The sequence below is a fragment of the Coregonus clupeaformis genome, unplaced genomic scaffold (genome assembly GCF_020615455.1).
Source record: "Coregonus clupeaformis isolate EN_2021a unplaced genomic scaffold, ASM2061545v1 scaf0065, whole genome shotgun sequence".
In the NCBI taxonomy this organism is placed as follows: Eukaryota; Metazoa; Chordata; class Actinopteri; order Salmoniformes; family Salmonidae; genus Coregonus; species Coregonus clupeaformis.
Window position 1 is genome coordinate 256,806 of NW_025533520.1, and position 16,171 is coordinate 272,976.

The 16,171-nt window shown below is 47.7% G+C and overlaps 1 protein-coding gene across 1 annotated transcript; it reads right to left on the minus strand.

Annotated features, from left to right (window-relative positions):
* Nucleotides 1–266: 266 nt before the first annotated feature.
* Nucleotides 267–11,177, minus strand: slc2a12 (solute carrier family 2 member 12). The gene is given in 6 exon segments (XM_045212949.1): nucleotides 267–775; nucleotides 1,164–1,296; nucleotides 7,135–7,257; nucleotides 8,899–10,177; nucleotides 10,179–10,198; nucleotides 10,967–11,177. Coding segments are annotated over 6 exon segments (1,884 nt in total). The 3' UTR covers nucleotides 267–657.
* Between the last annotated feature and the right edge of the window lie 4,994 nt (nucleotides 11,178–16,171).

The window sequence follows — 16,171 nt, forward strand, 5'->3', positions numbered from 1 at the left end:
GTTTTCGCTTTGTCATTATGGGGTATTGTGTGATGAGGATTTCTTTGTTTTAAATCCATTTTAGAATAAGGGTCTGAATACTTTCCGAAGGCACTGTATATCCCAGTGGAAACAGTACCTTAAACCCTTATTTTTACTATTCGTTACCTTCTTCTTTGTATAGGTATGTAAAAGGGGTAGCGGGTCAAATACGTGGTACATTTTTTGACATTATTGTGTCCCAGTATCTAACTGGAATGGAGGTAAATTCATTAACACGTCTATTGTTTAACACCTCCCTAACTTGAAACAGTCCCTGTTTAAATGAATTGGGGTCATACAGAAAATGGCTTCTTTTTTTTTAAAGGTAAAATCCTGTGTATTTTGTCTGAAAACAGTACAAACAAGTTAGCAGTCCAGAGGACAGACAGACAGGTCAGAGGTCGGAGGTCAGCGAAGCAAGAGTTCCATCTGGGCCTCAGGGCTGCTCTCTCAATGGGGGGGGAGGGAAGGAGGAAGGGAGGGAGGGAGGGAAGGAGGAAGTGACTTCATAGTCATGGTTGTTCTTCCCCTTCTACCATCCCTCTATCTCTCTCCTCCTCCTTTCTCGCCCTCCCTCCTCTCCATTTCTCTCGTTCCCTCTCTCTCCCCAGATCTTGGTCCCTCTGCTGTGGACAGCTAGGCGAAGCCGGTGAGAGGTTGAGGGGTCAGAGTTGAGAGTTCAGGGGTCTTGTGAATGGTGAACAGAGTCTCCTGGGGTTGCACTCGACGCCAGAACCTCACCTTCAGCTGCTTTCTAGGTAGAGAGAGAGACAGAGAGCGAGAGAGAGAGAGGTAGAGACGAGGAGCAGAGAGAGGCAGAGGGAAGGAGAGAGAGAGAGAGAGAGAGAGATAGAGAGACAAAGCAAGAGAGACAAAGCAAGAGAGAGAGGTAGAGAGAGAGAGAGAGAGAGAGAGAGAGAGAGAGAGAGAGAGATGAGTATAGAGCTAGTAGAGTTTGTCTTGACCAATATTGACCAAGTCAAAACACTTCTTTCACTAGAACTCTTGAACTAACATTTCGGTAGGTAGGGCTATAACTCTAGGTAGACAGGATAATGTTCCGGGTGGCGACTAAAGATCCTTGACTGTGTCCCTAATGCGTCACTATGGGCCCTGGTGTGTGGGTGGGTGGGGGGGTTTACTTCTTGGCCAGTTCTTTAGATATCTGTTCCAGTGTGCGTCCCTGTGTCTCTGGGATGAGGAGGAGGACGAAGACCAGCAGGATGAAGCTCATGGTGGCGTACAGGAACATCACGTTGGGAACACCAATCCTCTCTGCAGGGGGGACAATAATAAATGTTACACCCCTTGTCATCCTCTCTACAGGGGGGAAGTAACAGACACTACACACCTCCACATCTTTTCTGCAGGGGGACAATAATATATGTTACACATACACTACCGTTCAAAAGTTTGGGGTCACTTAGAAATGTCCTTGTTTTCGAAAGAAAAGCAATTTTTTTTGTCCATTAAAATAACATAAAATTGATCAGAAATACAGTGTAGACATTGTTAATGTTGTAAATGGCTATTGTAGCTGGAGACGGCTGATTTTTTATGGAATATCTACATAGGCGTACAGAGGCCCATTATCAGCAACCGTTTCCACTGCTCCAGAGTCCAGTGTTCCAATGGCACGTTGTGTTTGCTAATCCAAGTTTATCATTTTAAAAGGCTAATTGATCATTAGAAAACCCTTTTGCAATGTCAACAGTGAAGAGGTGACTACAGGATGCTGACCTTCTAGGCAGAGTTGCAAAGAAAAAGCCATATCTCAGACTGCCCATCTTAATCTTTTCTTTTTATTGGCCAGTCTGTGATATGGCTTTTTTCTTTGCAACTCTGCCTAGAAGGTCAGCATCCCGGAGTCGCCTCTTCACTGTTGACGTTGAGGCTGGTGTTTTGCGGGTACTATTTAATGAAGCTGCCAGTTGAGGAGCTAGAGCTGCACCGGTCAACTGTAAGTGCTGTTATTGTGAAGTGGAAACGTCTAGAAGCAACAACGGCTCAACCGCGAAGTGGTAGGCCACACAAGCTCACAAAACGGGACCGGCGAGTGCTGAAGCGCGTAGCACGTAAAAATCGTCTGTCCTTCAGAAACCATTTCTGTATGGACCTCGCTTTGTGCACCGGGGCATTGTCATGCTGAAACAGGGAAGGGCCTTCCCCAAACCGTTGCCACAACGTTGGAAGCACAGAATAGTCTAGAATTTCATTGTATGCTGTAGCGTTAAGATTTCCCTTCTCTGAACTAAGGGGCCTAGGCCCTAACCATGAAAAACAGCCCCAGACCATTATTCCTCCTCCACCAAACTTTACAGTTGGCACTATGCATTGGGGCAGGTAGAGTTCTCCTGGCATCCGCCAATCCCAGATTTGCCCTTCGGACTGCCAGATGGTGAAGCGTGATTCATCACTCCAGAGAATGCATTTCCACTGCTCCAGAGTCCAATGGCAGCGAGCTTTACACCACTCCAGCCGACGCTTGGCATTGCACATGGTGATCTTAGGCTTGTGTGCGGCTGCTCGGCCATGGAAACCCATTTCATGAAGCTCCCGACGAACAGTACTTGTGCTGAAGTTGCTTCCAGAGGCAGTTTGGAACTCTGTAGTGAGTGTTGCAACCGAGGAAAGACTATTTTTACGCGCTACGTGCTTCAGCACCGTTCTGTGAGCTTGTGTGTCCTACCACTTCGCGGCTGAGCCGTTGTTGCTCCTAGACATTTCCATTTCCCAATAACAGAACTTACAGTTGACCGGGGCAGCTCTAGCAGGGCAGAAATTTGACGAACTGACTTGTTGGAAAGGTGGCATCCTATGACGGTGCCACGTTGAAAGTCACTGAGATCTTCAGTAAGGTCATTCTACTGCCAATGTTTGTCTATGGAGATTGCATGGCTGTGTGCTCAATTTTATATACCTGTCAGCAACGGTTGTGGCTGTAATAGCCGAATCCACTAATTTGAAGGGTTGTCTACATACTTTTGTGTATATAGTTGAAGCCAAATACATTTAAACTCAGTTTTTCACAATTCCTGACATTTTATCCTAGTAAAAATTCCCTGTCTTAGGTCAGTTAGGATCACCACTTTATTTTAAGAATGTGAAATGTCAGAATAATAGTAGAGAGAATGATTTATTTCAGCTTTTATTTCTTTCATCACATTCCCAGTGGGTCAGAAGTTTACATACACTCAATTAGTATTTGGTAGCATTGCCTTTAAATTGTTTAACTTGGGTCAAACGTTTCAGGTAGCCTTCCACAAGCTTCCCACAATAAGTTGAGTGAATTTAGGCCCATTCCTCCTGACAGAGCTGGTGTAACTGAGTCAGGTTTGTAGGCCTCCTTGCTCGCACACGCTTTTTCAGTTCTGCCCACAAATGTTCTATAGGATTGAGGTCAGGGCTTTGTGATGGCCACTCCAATACCTTGACTTTGTTGTCCTTAAGCCATTTTGCCACAACTTTGGATGTATGCTTGGGGTCATTGTCCATTTGGAAGACCCATTTGCGACCAAGCTTTAACTTCCTGACTGATGTCTTGAGATGTTGCTTCAATATGTCCACATAATTTTCCTTCCTCATGATGCCATTTATTTTGTGAAGTGCACCAGTCCCTCCTGCAGCAAAGCACCCCCACAGCATGATGCTGCCACCCCGTGCTTCACGGTTGGGATGGTGTTCTTCGGCTTGCAAGCATCCCCTTTTTCCTCCAAACATAACGATGGTCATTATGGCCAAACAGTTCTATTTTTGTTTCATCAGACCAGAGGACTTTTCTCCAAAAAGTACGATCTTTGTCCCCATGTGCAGTTGCAACCCGTAGTCTGGCTTTTTTATGGTGGTTTTGGATCATTGGCTTCAACCATGCTGAGCGGCCTTTCAGGTTATGTCGATATAGGACTCGTTTTACTGTGGATATAGATACTTTTGTACCTGTTTCCTCCAGCATCTTTACAAGGTCCTCTGGGATTGATTTGCACTTTTCGCACCAAAGTACGTTCATCTCTAGGAGACAGAACACGTCTCCTTCCTGAGCGGTATGACGGCTGCGTGGTCCCATGGTGTTTATACTTGCGTACTATTATTTGTACAGATGAACGTGGTACCTTCATGCGTTTGGAAATTGCTCCCAAGGATGAACCAGACTTGTGGAGGTCTACAATTTTTTTTCTGAGGTCTTGGCTGATTTCTTTTGATTTTCCCATGATGTCAAGCAAAGAGGCACTGAGTTTAAGGTAGGCCTTGAAATACATCCACAGGTACACCTCCAACTGACTCAAATGATGTCAATTAGCCTATCAGAAGCTTCTAAAGCCATGACATCATTTTCTGTAATTTTCCAAACTTTTTAAAGGCACAGTCAACTTAGTGTATGGAAACTTTTGACCCACTGGAATTGTGATACAGTGAATTATAAGTGAAATAATCTGTCTATAAACAATTGTTGGAAAAATTACTTGTGTCATGCTCAAAGTAGATGTCCTAACCGACTTGCCAAAACTATAGTTTGTTAACAAGACATTTGTGGAGTGGTTGAAAAACTAGTTTTAATGACTCCAACCTAACTGTATGTAAACTTCGACTTCAACTGTATCTTAATTTTTTTTTAAATGTTTCTCTAAGTAAGGTTTGTTGTACAATTAAAGATCAATACACTGCATTTCAAACAGTTTAGCAATAATCTAATGAATTCAGGGCTTGTGAAATTATACCTAGGCTAAATATAAGCCTTCCACAATTATAAAACCCACTAATAATTTTATTATTTTATCAAAATAGTTTAACCTGTTTTTTGCAATAATCACTGATCTGGCTTTCAAGTCTGTCTATAATGCCTTTTTGGTTACAAATGTAACCAGAACCATTCTTGTCACGACTTCCTCCGAAGCTGCCTCCTCTCCTTGTTCGGGCAGGCTTCGGCGTTCGTCGTCACTGGCCTTCTAGCCACTGCCGCTCCTCATCTCATCATTCCATTGGTTTTGTCTTGTTTATTACACACACCTGGTTCATATCCCCTCATCAGTTCCTGTATAAGTGTTCCCTCTGCCCCCCCTTGTCTTTGTGTGTGTGATTGTTTCCATGTGGAGGTGTCGATAGCTCGGTGTAGCGTTGTGTACGATATCGCTGGGATATTCACCCGTGTGTTTTGTTTTCCCCAGTGCGCCGTTAAGTCACACTGTAGTTGTTTTACGCATTGCTGTGAACCGCTGTATTGGCCGAATAAACCATTATTCTGTGATTTACACCCCCTGCGCCTGACCAAATCACCCGCTACAATTCTATTAACCAGAACCATGCATAATGCACATTCACTAATAATGACTACCTTACTGTATCAGGCAAAATTACCACAGGTCTCATAAGCAATATCTCAAGCACAAGCCCAGGTGCTAGTGAGTAGCCAGCTAACCTTTTATATTTCAAGTCTAGCCAACTTGGATCTATTCGCTAGCTAACAAGGCAGAACAGTTGAATTGTTATGAACACACCCTTCTGTCCGTCGCTAACTGTTTGAACAGCATGCTAGCCTGTCCACTTTGTTCAGATGTTGAAATCAAGTGGCCGTACTTATTCCTCAGAATGAGAACGAGTTGCCAATTCCTTATATAATTGTGTTTTATGCTTATTGGCCATTTATAAAACACAGACTAGACAGCTGGTAATAACCGTCTGTGGCTAAAATGCTGCTAGCGGTACCTGGGTACAAACGGAGCATTCATTTTCCAGAATCAATGTTCATTGAAACTCCCGTTTTAGTAGCGTCTACTCTGCGTGCAACTTGTTGAGACATAAAAAGGGAAAGAAAGGTTAACTTCTCCTCTATTACAGTAAGATCATGTATTACTCAGTGTGCTTCCCTGTGACTGATTATGGAGGACCAAACCTCAGCTGTACTGTACCTGTGGCAGAGAGGAAGCTCATGGACACGAGGACCAAACCTCAGCTGTACTGTACCTGTGGCAGAGAGGAAGCTCATGGACACGAGGACCAAACCTCAGCTGTACTGTACCTGTGGCAGAGAGGAAGCTCATGGACATGAGGACCAAACCTCAGCTGTACTGTACCTGTGGCAGAGAGGAAGCTCATGGACACGAGGACCAAACCTCAGCTGTACTGTACCTGTGGCAGAGAGGAAGCTCATGGACATGAGGACCAAACCTCAGCTGTACTGTACCTGTGGCAGAGAGGAAGCTCATGGACACGAGGACCAAACCTCAGCTGTACTGTACCTGTGGCAGAGAGGAAGCTCATGGACACGAGGACCAAACCTCAGCTGTACTGTACCTGTGGCAGAGAGGAAGCTCATGGACACGAGGACCAAACCTCAGCTGTACTGTACCTGTGGCAGAGAGGAAGCTCATGGACACGAGGACCAAACCTCAGCTGTACTGTACCTGTGGCAGAGAGGAAGCTCATGGACACGAGGACCAAACCTCAGCTGTACTGTACCTGTGGCAGAGAGGAAGCTCATGGACACGAGGACCAAACCTCAGCTGTACTGTACCTGTGGCAGAGAGGAAGCTCATGGACACGAGGACCAAACCTCAGCTGTACTGTACCTGTGGCAGAGAGGAAGCTCATGGACACGAGGACCAAACCTCAGCTGTACTGTACCTGTGGCAGAGAGGAAGCTCATGGACATGAGGACCAAACCTCAGCTGTACTGTACCTGTGGCAGAGAGGAAGCTCATGGACACGAGGACCAAACCTCAGCTGTACTGTACCTGTGGCAGAGAGGAAGCTCATGGACACGAGGACCAAACCTCAGCTGTACTGTACCTGTGGCAGAGAGGAAGCTCATGGACACGAGGACCAAACCTCAGCTGTACTGTACCTGTGGCAGAGAGGAAGCTCATGGACATGAGGACCAAACCTCAGCTGTACTGTACCTGTGGCAGAGAGGAAGCTCATGGACACGAGGACCAAACCTCAGCTGTACTGTACCTGTGGCAGAGAGGAAGCTCATGGACACGAGGACCAAACCTCAGCTGTACTGTACCTGTGGCAGAGAGGAAGCTCATGGACACGAGGACCAAACCTCAGCTGTACTGTACCTGTGGCAGAGAGGAAGCTCATGGACACGAGGACCAAACCTCAGCTGTACTGTACCTGTGGCAGAGAGGAAGCTCATGGACATGAGGAGGTTGGTGGCCCAGTTTACAGCAGACACCACAGACACAGCTTTACCTCTGATCCCTGTAGGGAAGATCTCACTCAGGACCACATACACCACTGGAACACACACACACACACACACACACACACACACACACACGCGCACACACACACACACACACTAGTAAGAACAATGCATTAGAAACATCACCAAGGGAATGTGACACATACAGTTATGAAAGAAGGTCTTATAACAGGTCTTATAGCAGGCCTTATAACAGGTCTTATAACAGGTCTTATAACAGGTCTTATAGCAGGCCTTATAACAGGTCTTATAACAGGTCTTATAACAGGTCTTATAGCAGGCCTTATAACAGGTCTTATAACAGGTCTTATAACAGGTCTTATAACAAGGTCTTATAACAGGCCCTACACAATCAACAGTCAATCAGGAACACATTAACCCTACAGCATTTCAACGTAGAGTCATAGTCAAAGTTGGAGCTATTCTGTAGCCTCACTCTCCATCTCTCCCTCACTCCCCCCATCTCTCCCTCACTCTCTCCACCTCTCCCTCACTCTCCACCTCTCCCTCACTCCCCCCATCCTTCCCTCACTCTCTCCACCTCTCCCTCACTCTCCACCTCTCCCTCACTCCCCCCATCCCTCCCTCACTCTCTCCACCTCTCCCTCACTCTCTCCCTCACTCTCCACCTCTCCCTCACTCCCCCATCCCTCCCTCACTCTCTCCACCTCTCCCTCACTCTCCACCTCTCCCTCACTCCCCCCATCCCTCCCTCACTCTCTCCACTTCTCCCTCACTCTCTCCACCTCTCCCTCACTCTCTCCACCTCTCCCTCACTCCCCCCATCTCTCCCTACTCCCTCACTCTCTCCATCTCTCCCTCACTCTCGCCATCTCTCCCTTCTCCCTCACTCTTTCCATCTCTCCCTCACTCTCTCCACCTCTCCCTCAATCCCCCCATCTCTCCCTCACTCTCTCCATCTCTCCCTACTCCCTCACTCTCTCCATCTCTCCCTCACTCTCGCCATCTCTCCCTCACTCTCTCCAATACTCTCTCACTTTCTCCACCTCTCCCTCACTCTCTCCAATACTCCCTCACTCTCTCACTCTTTCCAATATTCCCTCACTCTCTCCATCTCTCCCTCACTCTCTCCATCTCACCCTCACTCTCGCCATCTCTCCCTATTCCCTCACTCCCTCACTCTCTCCATCTCTCCCTCACTCCCCCATCTCTCCCTCACTCTCTCCACCTCTCCCTCTCTCTCGTCATCTCTCCCTCACTTTCTCCAATACTCTCTCACTTTCTCCATCTCTCCCTCACTCTCTCCAATACTCCCTCACTCTCTCCATCTCTCCCTCACTCTCTCCAATACTCTCTCACTTTCTCCACCTCTCCCTCACTCTCTCCATCTCTCCCTCACTCTCTCCAATACTCCCTCACTCTAGCCATCTCTCCCTATCCCTCCCTCACTCTCTCCATCTCTCCCTCACTCTCTCCAATACTCCCTCACTCTAGCCATCTCTCCCTATCCCTCCCTCACTCTCTCCACCTCTCCCTCACTCTCGCCATCTCTCTTGGTGTCATGTGAGGGGGTGATGAGAGTGAGGCAGAGACCCAACAGCGTTGTGTGTGTGTGTGCTGCCGTGACACACTGTTCTCTCTCATATCCTGAGATCCCATGATGATGAGAATCTGCTTGGTGTGTGTAGGTGTGTGTGTCTGTGTGTTCTTACTTGGTCCGAGGCTGAAGGAGAAAGCAGCTACATACACCAGGAGGCTGACAAGTGAGATCCACTTCATGTGACCCCGACCCCTTACCCCTGACCCCATCCCAGCATCCTCTCTCTTAGTCCTCAGAGCCTCCGCAGGGTCACTGCCATTCCATTGGCTTTCACCGGGAGGTGGCGTGATTAATTTAAAAGAGCCATAGTCCAATCCGGAGGAAGGAGTGTTTAAGTTCTGCCCCTGGTAGGTGTGGTTTAGCCCCACAGGGCTCTGGCATAGGCTGGTGAGATGGGTGTGGCTCTGCAAGGTCACCACCCCCAGTGTCACCAGCGACATCCCCATGGCGACCGCACCGACACACAGGAAGCTCTTGGGCCCGACCCTGTCGACCAGTAGGACGGCGGGAACCGTCCCCACCACTTTCACCACGCCGAAGCCTGTGGAGGCCAGGTTGGCGGCGGCGTCGCTATGGAAACCCACGCTGCGGAGTAGCGGCGAGGCGTAGGAGAGGAGGTTGGGCTGACCCGTAGTCTGCTGGAGGAACACTAGAGCCACGCCCATTAGCAACCGCCAGCGCAGGTTAGCCTTGTCGCTGAACAGCTCCCGGAAACCATGCTCCGCCTCCTCCTTAAGCCCCGCCTGGATGTCCCGTAGCTCCTCCTCCACAGCCTCCCTGCTGGCCACGCCCCTCAGAAGGGCCAGCACCTCCTTGGCCCGTTCCGAGTCGCCCCTGGCAACTAGGAAGCGTGGGCTGGGTGGGAGGAGGAAGAGGGCAGCGGCCTGCAGAATGGCCGGCAGTAGGACAAGGCCGAAGGTATATCTCCACCCGTTAGGCAGAGCAGAGAACGTGTAGCTACACCCGAACCCTAGCAACACCCCGACAACCACCATCAGCTCGTACAGCGTCACTAACAACCCCCGGCGCTCCCGCGGCGCGATCTCCGCTATGTACATGCACGCCGCCGTTCCCGACAACGCTGTCCCCATGCCAACCACGGCGCGGCCGAGCGACAGCGTGGTGAGCGAGGCCGGGAGCAGTAGTAGCAAGGTGCCCCCGGCCACCAGGCCTCCGGACAGTAGCATGGCCCAGCGGCGTCCGTAGCGGTCCAGGCCCCAGCCTCCAGCCATGGAGATCACCAGACAGCCCAGCAGCAGAGACCCCACCAGGAGCTCCTGTTCCCGGCATGACAGAGAGAGGACACCCCTTAGCTGGAGCAGGACACCGGAGGTCAGGCCTAATTCATAACCCAACATCAGGCCACTGAGAGACGCAGCTACCGCTGCTAGGGACGACCAGCCAGGAACAACCTGGAGGGAAGGGGGAGGGAGGGATGGGGGAGGGGGAGGGGGGAGGGGGAGGTAAGAAGGGGGGTAAGAAGGGGAGGGAGGGGGAAGGGGGGGTAAGTAAGAAGAGGGGGGAGGGGGGATAGGTAAGAAGGGGGTAGGTAAGAAGAGGGGGGAGGGGGGGAGGGAGGGAGGAGGGAGGTAAGAAGGGGAGGGGGGATAGGTAAGAAGAGGGGGAGGGGGGAGGGAGGGAGGGAGGGAGGTAAGAAGGGGAGGGGGGATAGGGTAAGAAGAGGGGGAGGGGGGAGGGAGGGAGGGAGGGAGGTAAGAAGGGGAGGGGGGATAGGTAAGAAGAGGGGGGAGGGGGGATAGGTAAGAAGGGGGGAGGGAGGGAGGGAGGGAGGTAAGAAGGGGAGGGGGGATAGGTAAGAAGGGGGGGAGGGAGGGAGGGAGGTAAGAAGGGGAGGGGGGGTAGGTAAGAATATTTAATTAAAGAGCCAAAAACATGAATAATTTTTTTTCCTTCAGCAGTCATGTATTATTGGGGATAAACATTCTGTTGTGTCTCAGAACATCAGGTCATTCATTTATATGGTTTATTTAGCCAGGAGAGTCCGCTGAGACAGGGGTTTTCAAACTTTCATATAGTTATGCATGCAACAAGCTAGCTCAGGGCTACAACTGAGGAGAGGTCTGACACGTCTGGGGGTCCCCGAAAAGAGGTTTGACACATCTGGGGTCCCAGAGAAGAAGTTTGACACGTCTGGGGATCCCCGAGAAGAGGTTTGACACATCTGGGGGTCCCAGAGAAGAGGATTAACACGTCTGGGGTCCCAGAGAAGAGGTTTGAGATGTATGGGGTCCCAGAGGAGAGGTATGACATGTCTGGGGTCCCAGAGAAGAGGTTTGACACGTCTGGGGTCCCAGAGGAGAGGTTTGACACATCTGGGGTCCCAGAGAAGAGGTTTGACACGTCTGGGGTCCCAGAGGAGAGGTTTGACATGTCTGGGGTCCCCGAGGAGAGGTTTGAGATGTATGGGGTCCCAGAGGAGAGGTATGACATGTCTGGGGTCCCAGAGAAGAGGTTTGACACGTCTGGGGTCCCAGAGGAGAGGTTTGACACGTATGGGGTCCCTGAGGACAGGTTTGACACGTCTGGGGTCCCCGAGGACAGGTTTGACACGTCTGGGGTCCCAGAGGAGAGGTTTGACACGTCTGGGAAAAGGTTCTTCTGGTACATTCCTTCCCTCTTCATGTGTTAATTAATGTTAAAATTCCCCTCCCCAGATTCCTGGACTAAAGCCGTCTTACGGACACAGTAGGGGAAGGTTTAACTGGCCATAAGTACACACACACACACACACACACACACACACACACACACACACACACAGACACACACTAGAGGGGTTAACAGGCCATAGGTAAACACACAGACTAATACCACTGTTTCAAGACTTAGCAATTCAGCGCTTCCTGGAAGTGGAAAGTGCGTGTGTGTGTGTGTGTTTGTGTGATAGCACTATCACCTGTGCCAGGGAGAGAGAAGGAACACCTGATAACACACTGACTGATTCACAACACAACCCCTGATATGGTCACACGCACACTGCCTCTGATTGGGAACCACCCTGGCCAACCACCCTGGCCAACCACCCTGGCCAACCACCCTGGCCAACCACCCTGGCCAACCACCCTGGCCAACCACCCTGGCCAACCACCCTGGCCAACCACTGCTGTTCATACCATAGAAACCACAGTGACTTTTGTGTATTTCTTTTGTCAATAAAAACTCATAAAGTTTAGCATGGTATTGTTATACAGTGCCTTCAGAAAGTATTCACTCCCCTTGACTTTTTCCACATTTAGTTAAATTAATAAGTGGGATTAAAATGGATTTAATTGTCTTTTTTTTGTGTGTCAACAATCTACACAAAATACTCTGTCTTGTCAGTGGAAGAAAAATTCTAACATGAATAAAAGAAATATGAAATAAAAAAAGACGAATATATCTTGATTAGATAAGTATTCCCACCCGAGTCAATACATGTTAGAAACACTTTGGCAGCGATTACAGCTGTGAGTCTTTCTGGGCAAGTCTCTAAGAGCTTTCCAAACCTGGATTGTACAATATTTTCTATTACAGTGGGGGAAAAAAGTATTTAGTCAGCCACCAATTGTGCAAGTTCTCCCACTTAAAAAGATGAGAGAGGCCTGTAATTTTCATCATAGGTACACGTCAACTATGACAGACAAAATGAGAAAAAAAATTCCAGAAAATCACATTGTAGGATTTTTACTGAATTTATTTGCAAATTATGGTGGAAAATAAGTATTTGGTCAATAACAAAAGTTTCTCAATACAATAATTGTTGGCAATGACACAGGTCAAATGTTTTCTGTAAGTCTTCACAAGGTTTTCACACACTGTTGCTGGTATTTTGGCCCATTCCTCCATGCAGATCTCCTCTAGAGCAGTGATGTTTTGGGGCTGTCGCTGGGCAACACGGACTTTCAACTCCCTCCAAAGATTTTTTATGGGGTTGCGATCTGGAGACTGGCTAGGCCACTCCAGGACCTTGAAATGCTTCTTACGAAGCCACTCCTTCGTTGCCCGGGCGGTGTGTTTGGGATCATTGTCATGCTGAAAGACCCAGCCACGTTTCATTTTTAATGCCCTTGCTGATGGAAGGAGGTTTTCACTCAAAATCTCACGATACATGGCCCCATTCATTATTTCCTGTACACGGATCAGTCGTCCTGGTCCCTTTGCAGAAAAACAGCCCCAAAGCATGATGTTTCCACCCCCATGCTTCACTGTAGGTATGTTGTTCTTTGGATGCAACTCAGCATTCTTTGTCCTCCAAACACGACGAGTTGAGTTTTTACCTAAAAGTTATATTTTGGTTTCCATATGACATTCTCCCAATCCTCTTCCATCCAAATGCACTCTAGCAAACTTCAGACGGGCCTGGACATGTACTGGCTTAAGCAGGGGGACACGTCTGGCACTGCAGGATTTGAGTCCCTGGCGGCGTAGTGTGTTACTGATGGTAGGCTTTGTTACTTTGGTCCCAGCTCTCTGCAGGTCATTCACTAGGTCCCCCCGTGTGGTTCTGGGATTTTTGCTCACCGTTCTTGTGATCATTTTGACCCCACGGGGTGAGATCTTGCGTGGAGCCCCAGATCGAGGGAGATTATCAGTGGTCTTGTATGTCTTCCATTTCCTAATAATTGCTCCCACAGTTGATTTCTTCAAACCAAGCTGCTTACCTATTGCAGATTCAGTCTTCCCAGCCTGGTGCAGGTCTACAATTTTGTTTCTGGTGTCCTTTGACAGCTCTTTGGTCTTGGCCATAATGGAGTTTGGAGTGTGACTGTTTGAGGTTGTGGACAAGTGTCTTTTATACTGATAACAAGTTCAAACAGGTGCCATTAATACAGGTAACGAGTGGAGGACAGAGGAGCCTCTTAAAGAAGAAGTTACAGGTCTGTGAGAGCCAGAAATCTTGCTTGTTTGTAGGTGACCAAATACCTATTTTCCACCATTATTTGCAAATAAATTCATTAAAAATCCTACAATGTGATTTTCTGGAATTTTTTTCCTCAATTTGTCTGTCATAGTTGACGTGTACCTATGATGAAAATTACAGGCCTCTCTCATCTTTTTAAGTGGGAGAACTTGCACAATTGGTGGCTGACTAAATACTTTTTTTCCCCACTGTATAATATTTTTCAATTCTTCAAGCTCTGTCAAGTTATTTTTATTTTTTTATTTTTTTATTTTTAGTCATTTAGCAGACGCTCTTATCCAGAGCGACTTACAGGAGCAATTAGGGTTAAGTGCCTTGCTCAAGGGCACATCGACAGATTTTTCACCTAGTCGGCTCGGGGATTAGAACCAGCGACCTTTCGGTTACTGGCACTATGCTCTTAACCACTAAGCTACCTGCCGCCCTAGTTGATTGTTGATCGTTGCTTGACAGCAATTTTCAAGTCTTTCCATAGATTTTTAAGCAGATTTAAGTCAAAACTGTAACTCGGCCACTCAGGAACATTCACTGTCTTCTTGGTAAGCAACTCCAGTGTATATTTGGCCTTGAGTTTTTGGTTATTGTCCTGCTGAAAGGGGAATTCATCTTCCAGTGTCTGGTGGAAAGCAGACTGAACCAGGTCCTCTAGAATTGCTGTGCTTAGCTCCATTCCATTTATTTTTATTACTTTTAGTGACTTGTTGCAAACAAACATATTTTCGAATATATTTATTCTGTACAGGCTTCCTTCTTTTCACTCTGTCATTTAGGTTAGTATTGTGGAGTAACTACAATGTTGTTGATCCATCCTCAGTTTTCTCCCATCACAGCCATTAAACGGTGTAACTGTTTTAAAGTCACCATTGGCCTCATGGTGAAATCCCTGAGTAGGTTCCTTCCTCTCCGGCAACTGAGTTAGGAAGGACGCCTGTATCTTTGTAGTAACTGGGTGTATTGATACACCATCCAAAGTGTAATTAATAACGTCACCATGCTCAAAGGGATATTCAATGTCAGCTACCAATAGGTGCCCTTCTTTGTGAGGCATTGGAAAACCTCCCTGGTCTTTGTGGTTGAATCTGTGTTTGAAATTCAGCTCGACTGAGGGACCTTACAGATAATTGTATGTGTGGGGTACAGAGATGAGGTAGTCATTCAAAAATCACGTTAAACACTATTATTGACTCAAGACATTTCACCTTTTCATTTTTTATTAATGAATGACATTATGGGGTATTGTGTGTAGGACAGTGACACAACATTCAGGCTGTCACACAACAAAATGTGAAAAAGGGGTGTGAATACTTTCTGAAGGCACTGTATGTATGTTTGTGTGTGTGTGTGTGTGTGTGTGTGTGAGGCTGTGAGCATGTTGTGTGTGTGTGTGTGTGTGTGTGTGTGTGTGTGTGTGTGTGTGTGTGTGTGTGTGTGTGTGTGTGTGTGTGTGTGTGTGTGAGGCTGTGAGCATGTTTGTATGTTTGTGTGTGTGTACGCACGCGTGTGCGACTCAGTACCTGTAGTGTTAGGTGGGGCTGCTTTCAGGGGGACATTACTTCCCAGAGCTCCGAGGTGGGATGGGTCAGAGGTCATGCTCTGTGTCTCTGTGGCGACGGGGGCAACGGGAGGGGACATCTCAGCTGGGGGATTCATCACCTCCTACTGACTCTGGGGAGGGGGGAAGGGGGAGAGGAGGATGAACATATAACATCATCATCATCAATAGACAGATGTAAAGGACATCACGCTGCAGAACCACTTCTCATAGCGAGACTCAGGACCCGTCTCACAAACACACGTTACAACCCTCCTGAAGTGTTCCAACCCACCAAAAATGCCCTTCAATTACGCCAAGGTGTGACACTTCAGGGCTGTCACAGATCTGCATCCTGCTACAGGCACAACGTTTGACATTTTGACACCATTATTCTGCTGTCAACCATGTTACAGAACTACGGGCAGAAGAAGACAATGATGAGCTTTAACTATATACAGCACCCTTCAGAAAGCATTCTACCCCTTGACTTATTCCACACTTTGTTGTGTTGCAGCCTGAATTCAAAATGGATTCTACACACAATTCCCCCTAATGACATTTTACATTTACATTTTAGTCATTTCGCAGACGCTCTTATCCAGAGCGATTTACAGGAGCAATTAGGGTTAAGTGCCTTGCTCAAGGGCACATCGACAGATTTTTCAGCTAGTCGGCTCGGGGATTAGAACCAGCGACCTTTACGGTTACTGGCACAACGCTCTTAAACCACTAAGCTACCTGCCGCCGTGACAAAGTGAAAACATGTTTTTAGAAACGTTAGCACATTTATTGAAAATTAAATACAGAAATATCTCATTGACATAAGTAAATGAGGTGACATCGCCTCAAAACAAGACACGGTATCAAGAACAAGATCAAACGAGCTGAAACGAGCCACTTAGGATCTCACCACATGGTAGTTTCTTGTCA